This window comes from Xiphophorus couchianus, chromosome 14 (genome assembly GCF_001444195.1).
Source record: "Xiphophorus couchianus chromosome 14, X_couchianus-1.0, whole genome shotgun sequence".
Classification (NCBI taxonomy): domain Eukaryota; kingdom Metazoa; phylum Chordata; class Actinopteri; order Cyprinodontiformes; family Poeciliidae; genus Xiphophorus; species Xiphophorus couchianus.
In genome coordinates this window covers 6,364,613-6,386,480 of record NC_040241.1, presented here as the reverse complement: position 1 = coordinate 6,386,480, position 21,868 = coordinate 6,364,613, and the positions used below count along the sequence as shown (strand labels likewise).

General features: G+C 39.7%; 2 protein-coding genes across 2 annotated transcripts; both read right to left on the bottom strand.

The window, feature by feature from the left end:
- Positions 1–348: 348 nt before the first annotated feature.
- On the bottom strand, positions 349–21,437 carry LOC114157854 (GTPase IMAP family member 4-like). Its single transcript, XM_028039021.1, has 3 exons — positions 21,401–21,437; positions 19,441–20,227; positions 349–388 (listed from the first exon to the last, which is right to left on the bottom strand). The coding sequence occupies exons 1-3, from the start codon at positions 21,405–21,407 to the stop codon at positions 349–351; spliced, it is 834 nt and encodes a 277-aa protein (XP_027894822.1). The 5' UTR covers positions 21,408–21,437.
- LOC114157153 (GTPase IMAP family member 7-like) lies at positions 3,462–11,576 on the bottom strand. The gene is made up of 2 exons (XM_028037985.1): positions 11,493–11,576; positions 3,462–4,787 (listed from the first exon to the last, which is right to left on the bottom strand). Exon 2 carries the CDS (start codon positions 4,721–4,723, stop codon positions 3,608–3,610), a length of 1,116 nt encoding a protein of 371 aa, XP_027893786.1. The 5' UTR covers positions 4,724–4,787; positions 11,493–11,576; the 3' UTR covers positions 3,462–3,607.
- Positions 21,438–21,868: the final 431 nt, after the last annotated feature.

The window sequence follows — 21,868 nt, the reverse complement described above, 5'->3', positions numbered from 1 at the left end:
TACAATGTTTGGGTAGTTCATATCTTGTAGCTAGCCGCTTTTCTTACCTTGATAGCTGTGGATTTATTCTTCGTGGAAAAAAATGTTTCCTTTCACACATTTGTTGGTGGGCGAGTTCGCCGCTGCGATTTCCTCCGCTTCAGCGAAAGAAAGTGCTGGCGAATTAAGTAATGATTATGAAAAGAACCGGAGGAGGAGAGACATTTTTCAGAGTATTTGAATTACGGTCACCAAAACAGGAAGTGCCGCAGCCCTTTCAGATGCAGCTTCCGGTTGTCGTGAAAAAGGTCTATTCTCTTGTTTTAACGTACAATGCTATGTACCTACTGCCATCTAGTGATAAGGAAATTACATAATTACGCCGCTAGTGACTACTACAGCAGAGACACTCGAAAATGGAATATTATTTGCAGATAATTAATTCGTTTTCAAAAAATCTTTTTAGACCAATTAGGTGAAATTGGATCATTTCCACAGCACACAGTGGTTGGGAACCAATTATTTTTTCACAAAATCTTCAAGTGTGTTTATGCCTTTCATCAGCAATAAATCCTGTATATTTGTAGACATTTAAAAAACTAAAACTATACTACACGATAAAGATTATGCTAACCGGGCATTAACCTTTTTTTTCCAACTTTTTATTGGAATCATATTCTTTTTGCTTTGACTGATGTAATCATTTATTTGCATATTAACGGATGTCTGGGAAGGCAAGTGAATTTATCTAAGAAATGGCAATAAAATAAAAAATTATATAGCTTCACTCCTCTTTTTATTTCTGTTCAGTACCTCTCTCACACTCAAAAAGCAAACAGGTTCCTGACTTTTTTTCCCCTTTTGCAACACAAAGTCATCAGGTGGATGGACGTCATCCACCTCAGAAACAGTAGAAGGTTGACAGGACACAGAATCCACAACAAACACCGTTTTAATGTTATGCTGTAATGCTGTAATATTCCTCTCTGTCATTCCAAACCATGGAGTCAGGATTGTGTCTGGACCAGTGGCGGCTGGTGCTAAAAAAACTGAGGGGGGCGCACACAAACAAACAAATGAAAAACAAACAAAACAAATCTTAAAAAAATAGCACTAATGGAACATGAATTTTGCCCTCCTTTCCTTCTGCCCTGCAAATTTCTTAATTACATTCTTGTTAAAGTCAGTCATCTCTGTGACTAGTCTTTTCTCCATTGACAACATGGCCAATGCATTCAGCCTGTCCTGAGTCATTGCGTTTCTCAGAAAAGTCTTGATTCTTTTCAGAGTTGAAAAGCACCTTTCAGCTTCTGCTGTGGTCATGGGTGTGGTGGTGAGGATCTTCAAGAGCGTGACAGTTTCTGAAAAGACTTCTTCTAGATTGTTTTCCATAAACAGCTGGAGTAGGCCCACAGCACCACAACAGGCTTTGAACTCTTCCTTGCTGTAGATGAGAGTAAGCTCTGTCTTCAGCTTACCTCGATTGAGCACCGGATAGGCTTTTAAGGTGTTGCTCAGTGCATCTTCAGGAAATGCTGTGTTGTATTGTTCAAATCTGTCCCCCTGCAGGACTGTGGCACTAACAAGGTGGTTTGTGAAAGAAAAGCGAACAGAAAACATAGAGTCCAGTAGCTCATTCTGCACAGTTTTTGAAGTTCCCTTAAACACAGTAGCATTCTCAAGGTGCTCTTTTAGTACTCCATCAAGAGAAGCAACAAAATCAACCAACCCACGAAAGATCCCGGGATTTTCAGAGCTCTTACTTTCGTCATGACCACGCAAGGCCAGCTCAAAGGCTCCACAAAACTTAACACAGTCTATTATTCTAGAAAGGATGTGCCGATTTTTTGTCCCCTCTTCATTGTGCCTTCTAACAGCAATCCTGTAGCCTTCATCTAGCTGTTGAGCTATGCTAAGTTTCCCCCAAAAACTTAGCTTCATTGCATTGTCTAGGTGGCTGCGGCTGTTTTCGTGCCGTTTGCATTTTTCTGAAAGATGTTTTAAGTCTCTTACCCCAGTTGTTGTCCACATTGCCTCCGTGCCAGAACTTTGAAATAGCAAACACGGAAAGCAGTAAAATGCATTGCTTACATCACATCCAGCTAGCCAACTCCGCTTGTCATAAGAAAAGCTGGAAAAAGCCCCGTGTAGGATCGTCCACGATCACTTGCCTGCTGCTGAATTTGTAAATTGGGACGATCCGGTCCAAGCTCCTTTATCCTGTTTTTTTCTTCAAGTGAACGCTTTGTAAAAGCATTTTTTTGTAAAGACAAAACAGAATTTTCTCTCATTTTGAAACTACTCCACGTTGCAAACGTTACCGTGAATCGACCTAACGAACTGCAGCTGCGCTAATGAGTCGAATCGGGGATTGTCCAATCACACAATGTTTTAAAAACAATTAGCCAGTACTGACGCTCTACCAGTAATGACACGACAGAATGGGTGTGTCCGGGACGCAGAGCGCTGCGCCCTGTGGAAAACCTTAAACAACCAATTAAAAGTCAGCCTCAGATCACCTGCTTGCCAAAAGTTGATGCGCCTACATACACTCTCATTAGGACGGCGCCCTGCACATAGGAAGTGTGCACAATGTGAGCAATTAGAATTATGTATTTACTATTTTAATAAATTCTAACATGTCTATTGGACACACAGTATGAATAAATACATTTCTAAGTATTTTGCAGTTCAGAAATCATTTATTATCTAAACAATTTAAAGGGGGCGGCGCCCAAGCGCCCCCTACTGGCCAGCCGCCACTGGTTGACAGGACACAGAATCCACAACAAACACCGTTTTAATGTTATGCTGTAATATTCCTCTCTGTCATTCCAAACCATGGAGTCAGGATTGTGTCTGGACCATGAAAACATGAGCCTGGACATTAACTTCTTATGCAATTGCACTCACTTTAACACTGTTGCTAATACTGTTGCTCCCTCTTGTGGTCATTTAGAAATTTACAGATGACAACTATCAAATTGTTAATCATACTGCATGTACATCTGGAACATTAATGTCACTTCCTACTTATCTCTACTAATGAAATGCCAAAATCTTCCTTCAAAGTTAATTTCATTCAAGAAAACTGAACAGTTTCCTTCAGTTTGACTGCAGTGTGAAGGTGGATCTATTTATGCCTTTCAATTCTTGTAAAGGTTTTTATTAGAGTACAACAATTGTTCTTTTAGCATTTCTTTCCATGCCCTCAACTCTAATGTGATTCCTTACTTTTGATTTCCTCACATTGCACAAATTATGACGTTCTGACCTGGATCAGAAGCAAAATAATCAACACATTAATCAATATTAATGAGCGTGACAAAGCCAGAAATGATTGTAAGCTTAAGTGTACACAGTAGATGATAGAGTAAATCGCAATAGACCTGGATAAATAAATGTAGATTTGAAATCACCACAAGAAACATGGAAAGATGTAAAGGCTGGACAATAAAGTTATATGACAGGAGGCTTAACAATCTCATCTATGTATGTTTTATTCCAATCAGATTAGTTTTACAATTTATAGTTAGATTCAATAAATGACACATCTTCCCTCCTCTCCAGTTTCAAAAGATCCTTTAAATGTTAACCAGAATAATCCACACAGCCAGTACAGATGATCTCAGTAAAGTTTGTCACAAAGTAATGACTTCTCCTCCTCTGACTTTTCACATTTTGTTTCTATAACTTTGTTCCAGCCCTGGTTAATCGTATCTAAGCAAACCTGCGCCTCATTCTTCACAGCCTCTGCTGTTTTCTGTGCAGCTTCCTTTGGAGTCTCTGCTCCTTCAGCCACGTCGTATCCAGTTAAAGCACCTTTAACAGCTCCCGTTGCAGCAACTGCTGCTGTGACGCTCAAACACGTCGCTGCTGGTACCACACCGCCCCCCAGCGCCGTTCCTCCTACCCCTAATGCCATCCCTGCTGAAGCTGCAGCTATTTGGCCCGCCGCGTTCCTCAGCTTTACTGGCTTCGAAGATTCCTGTAAAACAGTAAGGACTGCTCCAACCATGACCACCACACCAAAAATGGCCCCTAACAAAACGCCAACCCCAAGGCCCGTACATGTGATCAAGAGTTTATCAGCAACCCTTCTCTTGGCCTTTTCTCTGATCTCTGCATCCGCCAGGTTTCCTGAGACCAGTCGAATGTTCTCCTCCTCTTCTTTTATTTCTTCCTCGGCCGCCTGCAGCAGGTCGTTGGTGTAGCATTTGCCCTCGTTTTCCATCACCAACGTGTCAATAGTTTGAAGCAGCCTCTCCATCTGGAACGGGTTGCTCCTGTATTCCTCCTGTTGCTTATTGTTCCAGTACTTGTTGTCCAGGACGTGGCAGCGGCCGCCACACTTCTTCACCAGTTCACTCACAAGCTTATTGCGCCCGACAAACTCCTCAATCCGCGTCCAATCAGGCAGCTGGTCGCCATGAGTGAACACCACCACGGCGTATTTAAGAGCGTCCTCAGAGAAGCACGTGCAGATTTTCTCGATGACGGCCTTCTCGTGCTCTGTGAATTTCTCCACCTTGAGCACAATGAGGAACACATGGGGCCCAGGAGCGCACTCTGCGATGCACCTCACTATCTCAGGCTCCAGGTCCTCCTCCGGCCGGTCCGTGTCAAAGAAACCCGGGGTGTCGATGACCGTGAGGTTTCTCCCACCGACGGGTCTGGTGATGGCTTTGCAGTGGCTTGTTTCAGAGTTGATCGTGTGGTTGGTGGTGATAGCTGGTCTCCGCATATTGTGTTGGCCAGGCTGCTTTTACCAGATCCGGTTTTTCCCAGGAGGACCATTCTAATTGGTGCTGCAACCAAAACGAGAGCAATGTTGATTAATCGTATTTTGCTTCCTGTATAAAAAGTGAGTCTTTATCTTTCAATGTTACATGTATGAATGATTCCTTGAAAGACCATAACACTTAAAAAAGAAAAGAAAAACACACAAATATCCTAATTAAATGTGTAAGAGACATTATACAGACACCCACTGTTTCTATTGGAATGAAGAGGGAAAGTAATGAAAGAAATTAATTAATTCATCATCATCCAATTCCTCTAGAAAGTTTGGGTTGTAAAATGAAATAAATATTCACACTGTTATTACTTTTATTAATCAGTTTATTCACTCATTTAATCATATGTGTATTACTTAAATAAGTTAAAGTTGCCTTTCTGTTCAGAACTGTATCTCTCTGCATGTTTCGGTTAACAGGAAACTTCTAACCAAATTCTGCAGTTTGCAGAATGCAGACGTAACCAGTAAAATCCGGTTTAGGATTTTCAAAATAAAACATCCGGAAGTAGTTCATTATTTCTTGCGCGTCCTGGTACCAATTGGTCCGCGGCCTGGTGGTTGGGGACCACTGCTCTAGAGGGCCACATAAAAAGCTATGGCAGGCCAGATTTGGTCTCCGGGCCTTGAGTTTGACACCTGTGCTCTATAACATGGGAACAAATTATTTTTTCACAAAGTCTTCAAGTGTGTTTATGCCTCTCATCAGCAATAAATCCTGTATATTTGGAGACATTTACTTTTTATTTGCTTGATGGAGGAACTTCAGCAACTTTATCAGCCAGCTTCCATCCTATAATATCACCAATGAAAAATTCTTAATACACACAATGTTTTGGAAAACCTTGTTTGGTGACTGACTTTTATCTGTCAGGCTTAAGTGACAAAAGTTGGAAAAAGACAGATTATTTTGGAGAATAAAAAAGCAACACAAAACGGTGTAAGATGAGCTCCACACAAGACCTTGGTCATTTATATATTTTACAATTTTGTTAGCTACTGTTTAAACTGAAAGGTACAATCTTGACATGATTATATGAGTGGTTTTACCGAGAAATTGATCAAAAGCACACACATACATCAACTATCATTTGTCAAAGTGTCATTGCACTAAACTGCCCATATTGTCATATAAGAAGGAAAGGTGAGTAACTTGTAGCCTCATGTTTAGTACAATAGTATGCATGAACTACAGTATGTGTGGTAGGTTGTCTTTCCAGTCAGATTTTTTTTCCTCATGCAGGGTGCGGAGCATCTGAAGAAGAGTTCAGTCTAGACGCTCGAGAATTTGGTTCCCCTGTGGATGATATGGAGTTGTTCAAGAATGACTGCTAGTTGTTGGAGTCGGTGGAACAGATTGTTCTCAAGCTCTTTTCCCTGGTCATGATGTAACTTTTCAGGGTTGCCAAAGCGGGGAATGAAGTCATAAAAAAATCTTCTCAGCTGCCGTTTTGCCTGATTTGTTCTTAGTGGCGCTTGTGCAAAGCAAATAAAATGATCAACCAGTACCATAATGTACTCATAACCACCTCTGCTTGGTTCAAGGTGCAAATCATCTACAGAAATGAGCTCAAAAGGGTCGCTGGTTGTTATCGAACCCATTGGTGTTTTCTGAAGCTTGTTTGGTTGTTTCTGCTCGACACAGCTGCGCTGACGAATGACATAATCTTCAATGTTATTTTGCATAAAAGGCCAATAAAACCTCTCTCTGGCAAGCTGGATGACTTTGTCAGTGCCAACATGCCCCATATCGTCATGTGGGATTTTTAACAGTTTGCTTCAGTTTACTGGGTAAAATTAGCTGTTTACTGTGTTCTGTCTGTCTGTAAAACATTCCCTGTCCAATATTAGTCTTTTACACTCATTTACAAGCCTGCTTGTCTCTTGACCCATCTGACTCTTATCTTTACTGTTAAGCTTCCTACTCTTCATTTTCAGGTTTATCACCTCACACACAACAACATCATCCCTCTGCGCCGCACTAATATTATCTGGGATAATAACTGGGGTGCCTTCAATGTTGTTAGTGTCGTCTGTTGTGGCCATTTATGCTAAATTTTGTGAATTATAATTTCTACCAATTTGGTTTTCTTCTTTGGGTAATTAGAATATATTTAAGTTAGTTTAGAACCAAAATTTGTAATTAATTTGAATATTTGGAATTGTTTATATTACGTTGTTAATTGTTAGACACTCCCATTAATTTGAGTAATTAAGAACACACCGGGTGCTTGGTGGAGGTCTATTGTTTGGTAAATGTCTGGTGTGTTGATGGAAGGTTTTGTAAATTATTTTTTGACCACCTTTTTGAGCTTGAAACATCAAATTAAGATTATTTTCTTTTTTAATTAAGTTGTGAGACATTTTTAGTAATTATTTTGTCTCTATTTTTACAAGAAATGACTCATATATATTTTGATAAAACAATCAAGTTGGAAGTGCGTGCAAATCAAACCACCTGTTCCCACCCACGGCCTTTGTTGGAATTTTTGGGTTTGGAAAATATAAGGCCGCTTACAGCTATCATCAGCTTGGTGCAAATTTAATGACGCCACCCATGATACATCACCATCTCTCATAGCTTTGTCCCCATGCCAGATTGCAGAGACCACGTCTGGGGGCATGACTTCTGTATATTCACTCAGATGATTCTCTAGAGCAGTGCTTCTCAATTCCAGTCCTTTGCATGTTTTAGATGTGCCTCTATACCAGAACAGCTGATTCAAATGATTGCATGACGTCTTGTGCAGCCGCCAAGTGCTGCAGAAGCCTGTTAATCACCCAAAGATTCAATCCAGGTGTGTGGTAGAAGGGAAACACCTAAAACAAGCAGGGCAGGGGGACCTGAGGACCGGAATTGAGAAACACTGCTCTAGAGGGATTGGGTAATGTGAGAGAGTGTCAGCATCAGCATTAGTTTTGCCAGGTCTCGGGGCGGAGGGGGTTAGCACGCCCCACGTTTGGAGGCCTTAGTCCTCGACGCGGATGTCGCGGGTTCGACTCCCGGTCCTGACGACCTTTGCCGCATGTCTTCCCCCCTCTCCTCACCCTCCTTCCTGTCTGCCTATTGTTAAAAAAATACGAGCCACTAGCGCTGCAAAAACTCTTTGGAGAAAAAAAAAAGTTTTGCCAGGTCTATAGTTTATGGTAAAATGAAAGTCAGCTAACTCCCCAACCCAGCAATGTCCGGTGGCATTTAACTTAGCTCTGCTCAGGATATAGTTAAGGGTATTATTATCAGTGTACACAGTGAATGTGGGTGCATAGTGCAGATAATCCCTAAATTTATCATAAATAGCCCACTTCAAACCAAGAAATTCTAGCTTGCCAGAATGAAGATGGTCATTTTTCTCAGCAGGTGTGAGTGTCCTGGAGCCATATGCAAAAACACAGAGCTTGTTTTCCTGTTGCTGGTAAAGTATTGCTTTCAGACCTTCATTTGATGCATCAGTGTGGAGGACAAAGGGTAAATTAAAATCTGGGTAGGCCAATATGGGTGGACTTGTTAGCATGTCAACAAACTGGGACTTTGCGTTGCTGTTTGTTGCTGTCCACTTTACTGGGGTTTTGGATGGTAACTGGCCACCGTTCTTATACTTTGGCTGGGTTTTAGAATTAGCTGAGTCATGTTTCTGATTACACTGTCTGGAACTATCTATGAATTTGAACAGTGGTCTAACTACCCTGGAAAAGTCCTGAATGAAAGTGCGGTAATAGTCTAGGAAATCTAGAAGGGTCCAAACCTCTCCCACATTTTTTGGTTCTCTGTCTTTAAGTTGTTTCACCGCCTCGAGATCTTGAGAGTCAATCAGAACACCTTCAATAGTCACTAATTGGCCAGCATATCTGACCTGACTTTTAAAAAACTCACTTATTGACACCATGCTCTCACAGGCGGCAAAGCATAAGCTGTTAGAATAATTATGTTTTGTTATCATTCTTACCTAAGTAGTTACTAGTTTGTTTTTCATTTAAAGGTTTAGTATTCACACCCCAGGGAGGAAGAATCTGTTAAACCGTGTGAAAGACAAACTTTGCTTTTTCCCTAAATCTTGAAGCTGCAGCTGCTTTCTAATCTAGGGATCCTCCTTAAAGGGCCTGTGTATTAGTTTATGTGTTCTTCCTTGTTTCAGAAAAGCCATTCTTTGATTTATCACTTTCCCACATTTCACTCTCGACTCCCTTCTTTCTCCTGCTTAATAAAAAGACAGGCTCTGCTGCAGGGAGTCAAAACGCATGGTAAACACCTTGGAGAAGTGGTTTGCTATGTTTTCTCCTTCTGCAGAAGCTTGGTTGAAAACTCATAAACGTTGTCTGTGGTTCTTTCATTGAATTTAGGTAAACAAAATACCTATTGTTACGGCCCCTGGCCTCTTGAGGCCGTCCAGGCTCTTTGCTTTTTTTCTGTTATGCAGGATCAGCTGTGCGGGCACACCTTTCTGATTGGCTGCCTAGAGGCTGCAGGAGAGCAGCAAGACCAATCAGATGTTGATGAGGCCCACCTGCACCATATAAAAGACGTCTGAATTCATTCCTCCAGTGGGGCAGCTAGCAGGAAGAGGTTGTGTAAAGCTGATTCCCACCTTCCGTGTTTGGTGACTGTTTTGGTCTTGCGTCTTTTGCTAAGTGGTGAATCTGCTTTAGGTAAATCTTGAACAAGCTAGAGGCTTGTGTTTGGGAGGTTTTGGTGCTCCCTTTTGTCTTTTCTTTTGGGTTGTTTTGAGTTTCTTTAGATGGAAGTGTTTGAACATCTTGTTATTTAATTTGCACTCAGTGATTTCTGAATTTGTTGGTCTTTTACTTTTGTTTAATTGGGTTAAGTTGTATTGTGTTTTGGTTCTGTGAAAACCATCTTTTGTAATAAATTATTTTTTCATTCCACTTTTTCTCTGCACACATTTTTATGTTACCGCCCCTGAACCCCTAGACCTTGGGGGGGCGTAACACCTATCGTAAGCCTCAAATCATCAATGTGATCCTGGAAAGTTCTGAAAAAGCAAAGCATATCATCCAAATATGGACAGTAGCACTAATCCTCCAGACCATCAAGGACCCCTTCCATGCACCTTTGGAAAGCAGCAGGGGCATTAGTGAGGCCAAATGAGAGGCAGACCCACTCATACAAACCCCAAGGTGTGCTGAATGCAGTCATGTGTCTTGAACTCATCAACAAAACCTTGATAGTATGCACTGCCTTGGTCAAGTAGTGAAAACCACGAGTAACCCCCAGATTGTCCAACAAATCTTGGATACGTGGAAGTGGGTGGTGGTCAGCAATAGTTTTTTGATTCAGTTTCCTAAAATCAATACAAAGTCATAAACTCTGATCTTTCTTTCTGACACAGATGACAGGGGATGAATATGGTGAGGTGGATTTCCTAATCCAATCATGGTCGAGAAGATTTTGTACATATTCTTCCACCTCCTTATGGTGGAATTCACTTAGGAATTGCATTATAGGTCCTTAAGGTGAATTTTTAATTGCAAATTAAAAATTTGCATAGAATGCAGCCTATGTCAGAGTAGCAAAGACTTCTGACTCCTCATACAACATATCCCTGACTAATTTCTGTTCATTCTCCCCCAAGTGAGACAAATCAACAGGAGGATGCCACCTTAGATATGTCTCATCTTGTGTCTCACTGGTTTCTGGTATTAACTGTGCCGTGCATCAGGATACAGGAAAATAAAGTTTTGTCCATGAATCATTTTGGTTGTACTGAACAGAATTCACTTCTATGATGTCCTCTAAATTTCCTATAGCTGTTCTCTTACCAAGGTAGATGTCATGTTTAGTGGGGTTCTAAATGGGGATTTTAACAACAGCTGCTAACCCACTAGAGACCTCAACAAGAGCTGAGTAAAGCTCTAGACCTTTTGGGGCAATTATTCACAACACTAGGCTGGAATAGCATTGAACCACCTCTTGGCCATTCCCTAACTCTGCACTCCACTTCATAAATATGTCCTGCTGGGATGATCATACCTTTATTGATAGTCCTCACACTGCAATGGGCAACCTGATCAGACGTTGAAATCTGGAGGGCAGAAACCAAAGCCTCGACTACTCTGTCAGTAATTTAAGTAATGCAGTGCTATCAGCTCCATTTCTTTCTTCTGTGTTTGTTTTAATCATCTCTGCATTTACATTACTGCCTAAAAGAGGACAGTTAAGGCGGTTCCGGCTTAACAATACTTACTTGCAGTTACAATAAGTATTGTCTTTGAGTGGTCGACTTAATATGTCAAACACTAAAATAGCCAACACCAGCTTATACACACACACAAAAGTTCTACTTTTTTCTTGTAAGTCAGCAGAAAATGTGCCCTCAAGTTTTAGAGTATAATAATGTTTATATATATAATAATGTTCTTGGTTTGTAAATATGAGACAAACCTTTTTGATTGTTATTTTTTGCCAACAGGGGTTTGGCCATGGGACTTTCCAATAGATGCCATTTTGCCCAGACTCTTTCTTATTGCTAGATCTTGAACTCTGATCTTGACTGAGACAAGTGAGAAGAGCTCAGTGTTTAGTCCCATTTTAAGCATAAACGAAGTCCTAGAAAATCTGAATGCATGGAAGAAAAGTGCCTTAATTTTTTTGTGAAAAAGGAAAATGGTTTACAAATTAGTGTCCTAAAGAGTGAAACCGTATATTTAACATAGTTAAATGTAATATTTGAATGTAGAAGATGTTAAGGTAAGCCTTACTCACCATCCATGATAAGTGTCAAAGTTCAGAGGATCAGTCTTCTAAAAAGAAGATGTTACGTCCTTCGTGAGAGATTTGCCGTCTGAAACAAAATGGCCCAGCAGCGTTGACTCATTTTCTGTTTCTGCGGTTGACCAAGCCCAGATCTGGGTGTGTTCATTATTATCTTACACATCATCATTAAACTTCCTGAATCCTCTCTCTGCCAGTTTATTTGGTATATTCCTGTTAGGTTTTTAGATAAATATAAATATTAAAGATTAGGAGACTTTAAGGACTGTGAGAATCTATGTTTGCTCCCAGAGTGTGTGTGCCTTTAGCAGCAGGAAGCAAGCCAAATTGGGAGACAGATGGCCTGGAGATAAGAGTGACACCTAACAGGAGAGAACATCAAAGACTAAGGGTCAAAGTTTTATGACCTAGAGGGACACGAGAACTGAAGTTTATGACCCAGAGAATCTTGGGAACTGGAAATGCAGGATGACACCATTGTTTAAGAAGAGACTCTGTTGTCAGCTGTGTTTTCTGTTTTCCGCACCTTCTATGCAAATGATTTGTAACTTAAACCACGTCTCAATGAAATAAATATGCAATTGCAAAGGAGCACGTTAGAACTGGTTGGGAGACAGAGATAAGGACTTGTCCCTGGGCAGAGTTCTCCGTTCAATTGTAAGAAATTTAACCGTCTCTCTGTGTTCTCATTTTTGTCCAGCAAGAATGTCAGGTAATAGACCTAACAATTCCATAAAGTTATTAAATTACACGCTGTATAAATATTTTTAAAACTGTGGAAAACTAATTCAATCAACACATTGACATATTTTCTCCTTTCTGACTGTACAATGTTCAGATTTCAGCAAGGATTTCTTTATCTGCAGAATGACAGTTCTCTTCTTCTTCAGCACAATGATATGAAACAGAAACCTCATAGGTTGGTAACCACACATTCATGCAAAGCTACTGGACTTTAAGCAGATTTTTCTGTACAAACCACATTGCATCATCGTGACAGAGATCAGAAGTTTTTAATCCTAAAACAACTTGAGCTTAATGTATAAATTCTTTTAAAAAGTAGAAATGTCCTGAAGAATTTAATAAACCATGTTTTTTGAATTTTGGAGGTGAAGGGTTTAATTATTTTTTATTTAAGAATCTTGTGAATGATCATCTCAAAGTATTCGCAGATGTCAGATTTTTTCTTCTTGCTGGCTCCTTTTCAATCAAGTTCATTTGTGCAGCACATTTCAGCAACATTGAGGTTTCAAAGCTTTACATAATAAAAAACACAAATATAATGTCATAAAATATACCATAATCAACCATTGAGAAAATTAATAACAAACATTACACTTTGATGAGTGCCATCATCAAAATCATTAATGCACATGAACTAGAAAAGGTTCCTTTTATTTCGGCCACTGCTGAAGACAAATCCTCCCCTGATGCGATCAAATACAATAACCAATGAAGCAGCGGCTCATCACGCCTTTATTTTGAAAACCGACACGCAAAATGAAGCAGTCACGTGATCCATGCACTGCGAGGCCTCGTTTGTTGCCAGTCACGTGGTTTTCAACAAGACGACACAAGCCTCGAAGCCTGGCTTCATCGGACACGCCCCCTTATTACTCGGTACAAGCCTCGAAGCCTGGCTTCAGATGGCCCATCACTAGTGAGAACCCTGTCCTGGCCATTGGATTTCCCTCCTTCGTGACGCCTGTACTCCCCTGTCCGCCATCCAACGACTCTCCCATCCGCAACCTCGGAAAATCCTCCAACCTTCGGATCCTGGACCGGACTCCTCCACCCTCCCGCCAGCCTTCAAGACTCCAGACCCAACCTGAGTTCCTCCCCCCGCGGATGAATCTCACCTCACCCAGTAAGCTCGTTCCAGAATCAGTTTAGTTCCAGTTTACATTATACTTGCCTCTCCTCCTCCCTGCCTCCAGCACTAGGAAGATCCCGATCCAGTCCCTTCAAGAAGAAACATTTACCCAACCAAACATTCATCAGTTTTTTCTTTTAAAAAAGAAAACAAACTTGATTTATCTGATTCTTTGTGTTTCTGCATGTGGGTCAAGCGTGCAGCTTCTAGCATGACACTTTGGTGCTCTATAGCCTATCAGGTTCTTCTATCTGGTCCAGAAGAAGATTCTTCATTATTTTTAACATTTCACTTTGTATTAAAGACCTTGCAACGATACCATAAATAAGGGTCAAAGATCCACTTTCTACTTTCACTGAAAATGTTTCTGGGGAAAAGAAAATCTTATTTTTTCAGTTTCAGTGTCAATGTCAGCTGCCTTACAAACAAATCTGTAAATTACCAAGTCACAGCATGAGTAAATTTTGCACATTCATTGATGTAAATGTTGACTTCTGTTATTTGGTTCTACCAGCAAGTAGATTTCTTCTTTATTTTGATAAATTTTTTTAGATGCCCTAACTTTATTTTGTGTGCTGCCATTCTCTTTCGCTTTTGTTTTTACTCTGAATGTTATGATTCCAGTTTGAACCTGTTTCACGGGTTAAGCGAAACTACAACACAGGCGCAATCGTCATGGAAAACCCCCTGAACAACAAGTCTATAGACACAGCATTAAAGGGTGGAGAAAAGAATTTAAGATACGAAAAACCTACTGGCATTCATTCATCCCTTTATTATTGTCACTTCTGTTAGGTAGGAAAAGTCATCCTGCAACCTCTCCTTGACAGGGAGATAGTCCTCTATATGTTTTGTCATCTTTAAGGAAATTTCAAAAGGAGAAATTTGAAATAACTTATGGAGCTGTACCACACCAAACTCTTTAATGGCCTAATTTGGCCACCCCTATGGAAATTTCCTGAGAGTGCCGCTGTTTAAATGTTTTTCCAGCTGGGGTTTGCGGTCTATAACTCTTTGTGTGTTTTTGGTACCAAATAAAAAAAAATCTTTAGCAACTTGGATGTTTTCCCATGACTGATTAGTATTATCTATCAATGTATAAAACCTCTGACTAATCAGCAAAATAAATAAATACAATTAAAGGTGAATATCTCTATACAATAGCTCAGTCTCAATGAAATATGCATTTAAAACTTTCTCTCTTTATTAAGGTATGATTGGGGACAAGACAATCTGAACAGAGAACAGGTAGTAATAGAGCGGGTTACCTCTGGAAGGATGATTATTTTAATGAGCAGAATTACAAGCTTTGTTACAATTTCTAATTAGTTCAGTCGTTGGATAATTAACTCATAAACAACATTAAATCTTTTCAAACAACAACACTGCAGCTTTAGAAAGCTGAAAAGGAAAACTTTTTTTAGAATTCTGTGATAATTTATGGGATCTTTACATTTGACCAAGGTCAACGTGCCCTAAACAAGTCCGATGTTTAGGGCACCTCGTGAGTTATCAAGAGCAAAAATGAAGTCCCTGTTAAATATACATAAGACAGGGCACCCCTGTTTATCACTTATAAAACAGGAGCTATTGGTAAGTCCCATGTGCAAACTTTCCACAGGACAGTCATTATAATCTACAGTTTCATGTTCTGCATTTGGAGTTGTGAATTACTTTTTGCTTTTTTGGAATCATTGGGAAATGGAAGAGAAGATTCTGCTGCAAAAGATACAACCACACCCACTTAAACTAACCCCCTGCTGCTTTATGTCCTTTACAGTCCTTTGTTTCCACAAGTGAGAAGTATCTGTAGCAAATTGCAGGCACAGCCATGTCAGATGTCTTATATGCAGTGAAAGCTGCACACTCGACCCCTGTAGATCCCTTTGCATTGACTGAATCCTGCTGGCTGGACGATGATGAAGAAGAACCATAGCCAATACTGGCGACTTGACAGGGAACCTTCGAAGGACTTTCCATGACTCAGGTCAGAGAGCAAGCTGGATCCACACAAGCCAGTGCAAAGAAAGTTCCTGATCCAGTAGATGATCTCCAACTAGAGGTCAATCAACCTGATTGCAGCAAGAGAGTGGGTAGTAAAATCTTCACTCCAACGGTGTGTTCAAGTGCTAGAAACCTCTGGCACCAAAGGAAGAAGACATTCGGAGAAGATCACTTTTGATCCCTTCCAGATCCCAAGAAGGATTGTCAGCAGGAGCTCATGTGCAAGGCCTGCACAAGCTTCATCAGCATCATCGTCCTTCAATAAGGGTTGTGGTTGCTGCTGCCATTGCTCCTACCAGAGATATGCTCCAATTTTCATGCAACAATTTCTGAGAATGGAAAACAAAAATGTCAGTGGCCCTCTTCCATGGTTTTAAAGCCTTCTCTCCAGTCACCTCAAGAAGGAAAACAAACTATTTCCTTCACTCTGTGCTAACTTCTTACGATGACTGATTTTCAACCTGTTCTGGTTCTCTATGTCTGACTTTTTTTTGTGTCGTACATATAATTGTGTATCTGCTTAAAAAAAGAATTTAATGAAACAACTAAATAACTGTGTGAATGTTTCCTCATGTAGGGGTGTTTTCACATGCCTGAACAAGTTTTCCTATCTGGGAAAACTGGTGTGTGAGGTCAGAGGTGACATTCCATATCCAAAGAGCCAGCTTCTTTAACTGATTATCAGACCGCCAAGGTTACTGCCTTCTGCCACCGCCCATCACACATTGCACCGACCCTTTGGCCCATCCCACAGGCGGTGAGCCCATGGGAGGGGAACTCATGTCTCCTCTTTGGGCTGAGCCTGACTGTACTCCATGAGTGAAAGCCAAGCGCTCACCAGAATGCCCAACCTCCAGCCCTAGCTCCAGAGAGGGACCCCAGTGACATTGATTGAGAACAATGATAGTACTCATCATAAGGAGTCTTTGGGCTGAAAGTTGTCTGGTCCCTTACATAGGACCCGTTTGCCCTGGGTGACTCTACTAGGGGCTTGAAGCCCCTGATCGCATAGCTCCTAGAATTACTGGAACATTCAAATCTCTCCACCACAGTAAGGTGGCAGCACAGGGAGGGAACTGTAAATTCAGTGTCTATATTATAAAAAGGAGGCTATATATTATTAAAAAAAGTAAAACCAAACAATACCAGAAACTCACGGTGTGACAATAAACATAAACTCCTTCAGGATGTTCAAATTATTTGTTTGATTTACTTGTATGGACGATCTACAATTTCTTTACAATCAAAATAATTTGTTACTTAATATGGATTGCAATTATTAAACATTGATATCATTTTATATAACTAATAATGTAGTAATGATTAATAATTACTCTCTATCTTTTCTAGTGCTGCAGAAGCATCGAGAACCAGTTGCAGCAGTTGTTTACCACACTGGACAAGGCTGCAAAGAAAGCAAGAGGAGAATACAACCACAGTGCTTCTGCAAATGTTTGGATCAAATTAACAGGGACCACAGACAGTTCAGTGTCAGACGCTTTATTGGCTCCGCTCTTGTAGCTTTGCAGGCAGCAAGAAAAAGTGTAAACATCAAAGGAGTGGGAGAAGACAATGTAGCAGATGGAAATGAGGCAACAAAAAATGGACCAGCTGGGAGAGAAGGAAATTCTAAAAGCAGACAGTTTGGAGGAATTTGGTATCCAGTATTAGAAGCAGTTAAAAAAAGACTTTTCATATAATCTTGAGGATTTACGGTGTTGAGGCGATCGACATACCTAACTTTCTGTTGACCTGTTGACAAGCCAGATAAAAGCTTTTAAAGGCCTGGAGAGTACAATTATTTAATTTCAAGTTGGGTCAAGCATTTAGGACCAAAAGAAGCGTTAAATGGCTGCCAATTTGTTTCTAACAACAAGCATGTTATTTCCATGAGCTTGGATCTCCTTTCTCTAGATCCTGTAAACCCAAATTCATGCGGGAGTTGTATGTTAATTTTGAGTCATGCTGCATTTTTACAACGTAGGTTAACCATTCCCAGTTTCTTCCTACAGAAACCCCATTAAGAACATGGTTTGTGACCAGAGAGAGTGGGGAAATAGTCACAGCTCACTATAACTTACATATGAACGCTTGTCTGTCTAAGTAAGTGTCCAATTATGTAAAAACGATTTAAACGATGTGATCCTTACCCATTAGGAAGTGGTCACTACAAACTCTGGCATTGTCCACACTTCCTGTTTTTAGCTGTAGATTGTTGAGCCACTTTTCTCATGGATATTTCTTTTTTCGGTGTGTTTTTTTAAAATTAACTGTTACGACCTGACTCGTGAGCCGTAACAAAAGCCAGAGAAACACGGCCATCAAATAAAGAATATGTTCTTTATTGAACAACCCAAACAAATGAACAGAGCCAAACAGCGACAAGCGGGTATCCCCCTCTGTGGTTGATGGCATCTCTGAATCCAATGCTAACCGAAGAAGTTCTGCAAAAGAAAAGAAAGGTCAAACAAATGAAACATAACCAGAACAGTAAGACAAGACAAGTAAGGGAAGGGCCACCTCTGTAGAGCCTTATTTGGGTAGAGAAGCCGACTCCCTTTTATAGCGATGACGCGCTGGTCCTGGCGAATCCTGGTCCCGCCCACTCTGCTCCGCCTCAGGACAAAACACAATAACTGACGGATCCCTCCACGTTAAGTGGAGGGATCCGTCACATTAACTCTCTTGTGACCAACTACCTTCAGAACACAAACATAAAGTTTATTTTTCTCTCTGTTAGAAAGGTTGGAACAACCATACAGGACACAGACTTTAGGCATTTTGAAGCTAGATCAGCAGAAGTAAACGGGCTGCATTTACTTCCTGACCCCCATTTGCATTGCATGACATCAGTCAACAGCAACCCAGCAATAGTGATGTGAACAGAAGGCTGTGTGTTTCTAGGACCAGAAACAGCAATGTGCTGCCAGTGGCTCAAATTACTCAGTAAACAAGTAGAATTCAAACTCAACATCTGTTATTTGAAAACCCCCGAAACTGCTATTTAAAGCACGAGGTGATTTCTTTATAATTTCAACCAGTATGTTTTGCAAAAAAACAAAAAAATCTTTTTTTCTCATAGAAATCCATACTTTTTTTCTTCTTTTTGTCCAACCGACATTGTTTAGCAATTCAGTTCTTGTGTGTTTACTTGTGAAAGACTACTATGGCATGATTAGAGAAAAGAAAACGTGGACAGAAAACATAGATATTTTATTATTAATTTGAACAAAAATGCAGCTTTTACATAGCAACATTAATGATGTCTCTGTTAAATATATATGAACACAAATCATTTTATAGATGGTCATTGTCACTAAACTTTGGAATTTAAGTAAATATAGATGATTTATAATTTAATTGTACAGATGATCATTTCAAGCCAAACATAATCAGATTTACCACCTATTCAATTATTAAAACACACACATTGTATTTTATGATCAAGTGATAGAAAGGATGGGTAACCTCTGGAATAATAAATATTTTCAATGAGCAGAAGTACAAGACTTGTTACAATTCCTAATTAATTCAGTTGTTGGATAATTAACTCAAAGAATAGTAAATCTTTTCAAATAACAGCATTGCAGCTATAAAAATTATTCTGGGAAGGAAAACATTTTTGATAACTATTTTTCTTCATTCTATTGTATAGAAATTCTGAGATGTTCTATGGAATTTTTAAATTCGATCGCAGTCTACACAACAATTTTATAATTTTCTCAATGAAAAAAAGTCCTTTTGACAATTGGTAATTAATTCTTGAACTTGTCTTCTCCAGAGGACTGCAGAGCTTGTGCCGTCTTCTTTGCTGCTTCCCATGGTGTTTCTGCATCCTTTGCAGCCTGATATCCTTTATATGCACCAGCCGCTGCTCCTACTCCTACTGCTACTTTACCCAATACTGCTGCTGCTGTGACAGCAGCAGGTCCAGTTGCTGCACCAACTATTCCTTCTAGAGATGCTGTTGCAACTGGTGTTGCATATGCTGTTGCTCCATGTATTATTAGTTCAACTTCATGGATTGCTGGAATATGCTGAACAGCTACTTTAACCATGGCAGTTGCACCAAAAAATGCTCCCAACAGTACACCTGTTGTCATACCTGCTGTTTTATTTAAAGCATCACAAAATCTGCTTTTAGCTTTCTGCCTGATTTCTTCTTTTGACATATTTTCTGACTGTGCAATACTCTTCTCTGTCTGTTGTGTCATTTTTTCCACTGTTTGTAGAAACTCATTGGTGTAGCAGTTTCCATTGTTATCATTCACAATCTCTTCAACTGATTTGAATATCTCGTTCACCTGGTAGGCGTTGGTCCTGTATGTCTCAGCTGAGGGATTTTTCCAGCGTTTATTATCTATTACATGGTACCGACCACCACATTTTTTTACTACGTCATTCAGAAAGCTATTTGGCCTCACAAAATCTTTGATTTCCTGCCCGTCCTGGAGATCATCTCCATGAGTAAAAACAACTGTTGAAAATCTGAAGACTTCTTCAGAGAAGTACTGGGTTATTTTGTTGATGACATCGTTTTCCTGATCTGTAAATTTTTCTACTTTAAGCACAATAAGGAAAGCGTGCGGCCCAGGTGAACACTCTGTGATACACTTCACTATTTCAGCCTTCCATTTTTCTTCAGGTTTGTTTGTATCAAAGAAGCCAGGTGTGTCAATCAGAGTGGTTTCTATTCCATTGAGTGATTGAGTTTTTGCTTGACATGGATTTACAGCAGAGACTGAATCATAGCAGACAGTGAACTGTTCTTTTCCAAATATAGTGTTTCCAAGGCTGCTTTTCCCAGCTCCAGTTTTTCCAAGGATCACGATTCTTCTCATGTTGGGAGCTGGAAGGTAAAAACATCAGATTAAAACAATTTTTTTTTAATTATTATTATCAGCCATGGGAATAACAATGTTAAATAAATTGTTACTTTTTTCAGTAGTCCATCGCTGTTACCATTACTGACAATAAAATGTAGCATGTTACTATAATTCAGCAGAACGCTGATGGTTGAAGAATGAGTCCTCATCTGATCTGGAGGGTAGGATGAGCATGTTTTGATTTCTAAGAACAAAGTCACTTATCCCATTCCTAAAATTATTTAATCATTCTGTGTTTAATAGAAAAAGACTTTTGATCTTAACATACTGAAAGTATGCCTTCTGCCATAGCAGCATTTTGATTTTGGGCCAAATTTTCCTATCAATGCATCCCTAATGATAACCCTTCTGTAGCCTAAAAAATTTACATGTAACAATAAGAGCTCACCTTATAAGCCATCCTGGGAAAGAATTACACAAAAATCTGAAATAATATTTAATGTAATAATAAAAATAAAGAAACAGCTGTCTCACAAAGACATTTAAAAATGTGTCTACCCCAGTTTAGTTTCACATTCACCCTCCCCAATTTATTTGCTGAACTTTTTCTTTGCACAGACATTTTTTTAAATAGTTTTTCTGTCTTTGTAACAATGACAAGAATTTATTCATTTATTTTTTTGTCAAAAAACATTTTTTCACACACAACACCACTGAAATATAATCCTAACCAGACTGTCAGAATATTTTTGAACTGAAACAATCTTAAATTGGAAAGATTTCACAAACCTAATCAACCTAGACATGTCAAAGCCCCCCTTTGAAAGTCAGACTTGTTCACATTTCTCCTGGTGCAGTTATGCAACTGCAGCAAGTTTTGTCTTTGATTGATCAACTTACTGCGTCATAGACCAAAAGAGCCAGTGGCATACCGTCTTTGAAACCACCAACTTTGACACTGTAGTTTTACATTACATGTACAGAACACACACACACCAAAAAGGTATACTTTTTCCTTGTCAGTCAACAGAAAATGTTCCCTAAAGTTTTAGGTATAATCAAGAAGTTTTTGTTTTTTATATGTGAGGCATGCAAATTACAACCCCAAACTTCAGTAATGAAGGGTGAACTTTGTTATTTAAAATAGTCAAATGTAAGATTTTAACGTAAAAGATTTTAAGGTAAGTCTTACTCACAGTCCATGGAAAGTGTAAAAGTTCAGAGGAACAGTCTTCTAAAATTTAGGTCGAACTTCCTTCGTGAGAGACTTTCTGTCTGAGACAAAATTGTCCTGCAGCTTTCATTCAACTATGGGGAAAGATAATTTGGCTGAAACACCAAGTAGGCAAAGCCCAGGTCTGGGTGTGTTCTCTCACAAGTTCTCTCTGAGCTCCTTGAATCCGCCCTGTGCCAGTTGTACTACTATAAGTGTACAGTCTGTTCTGTGTCAGTTTATTCGACATATTCCATAAAGTTATTAAATTTCACCAATATCTTCAGCAGTGGAAAAACAATGCATTGAACACAAGGCCTTTTTCCCCTAATTATTTGGTATTTTTTGGTTGTACAAAGTTCAGATTTTGGCAAGGATTTGGGAATCAGCAGTTTTTCCGTTTCAGTCTAATTTGAAAATGTTTTGATCTGAAAGCGTTCTGATTCAGGCG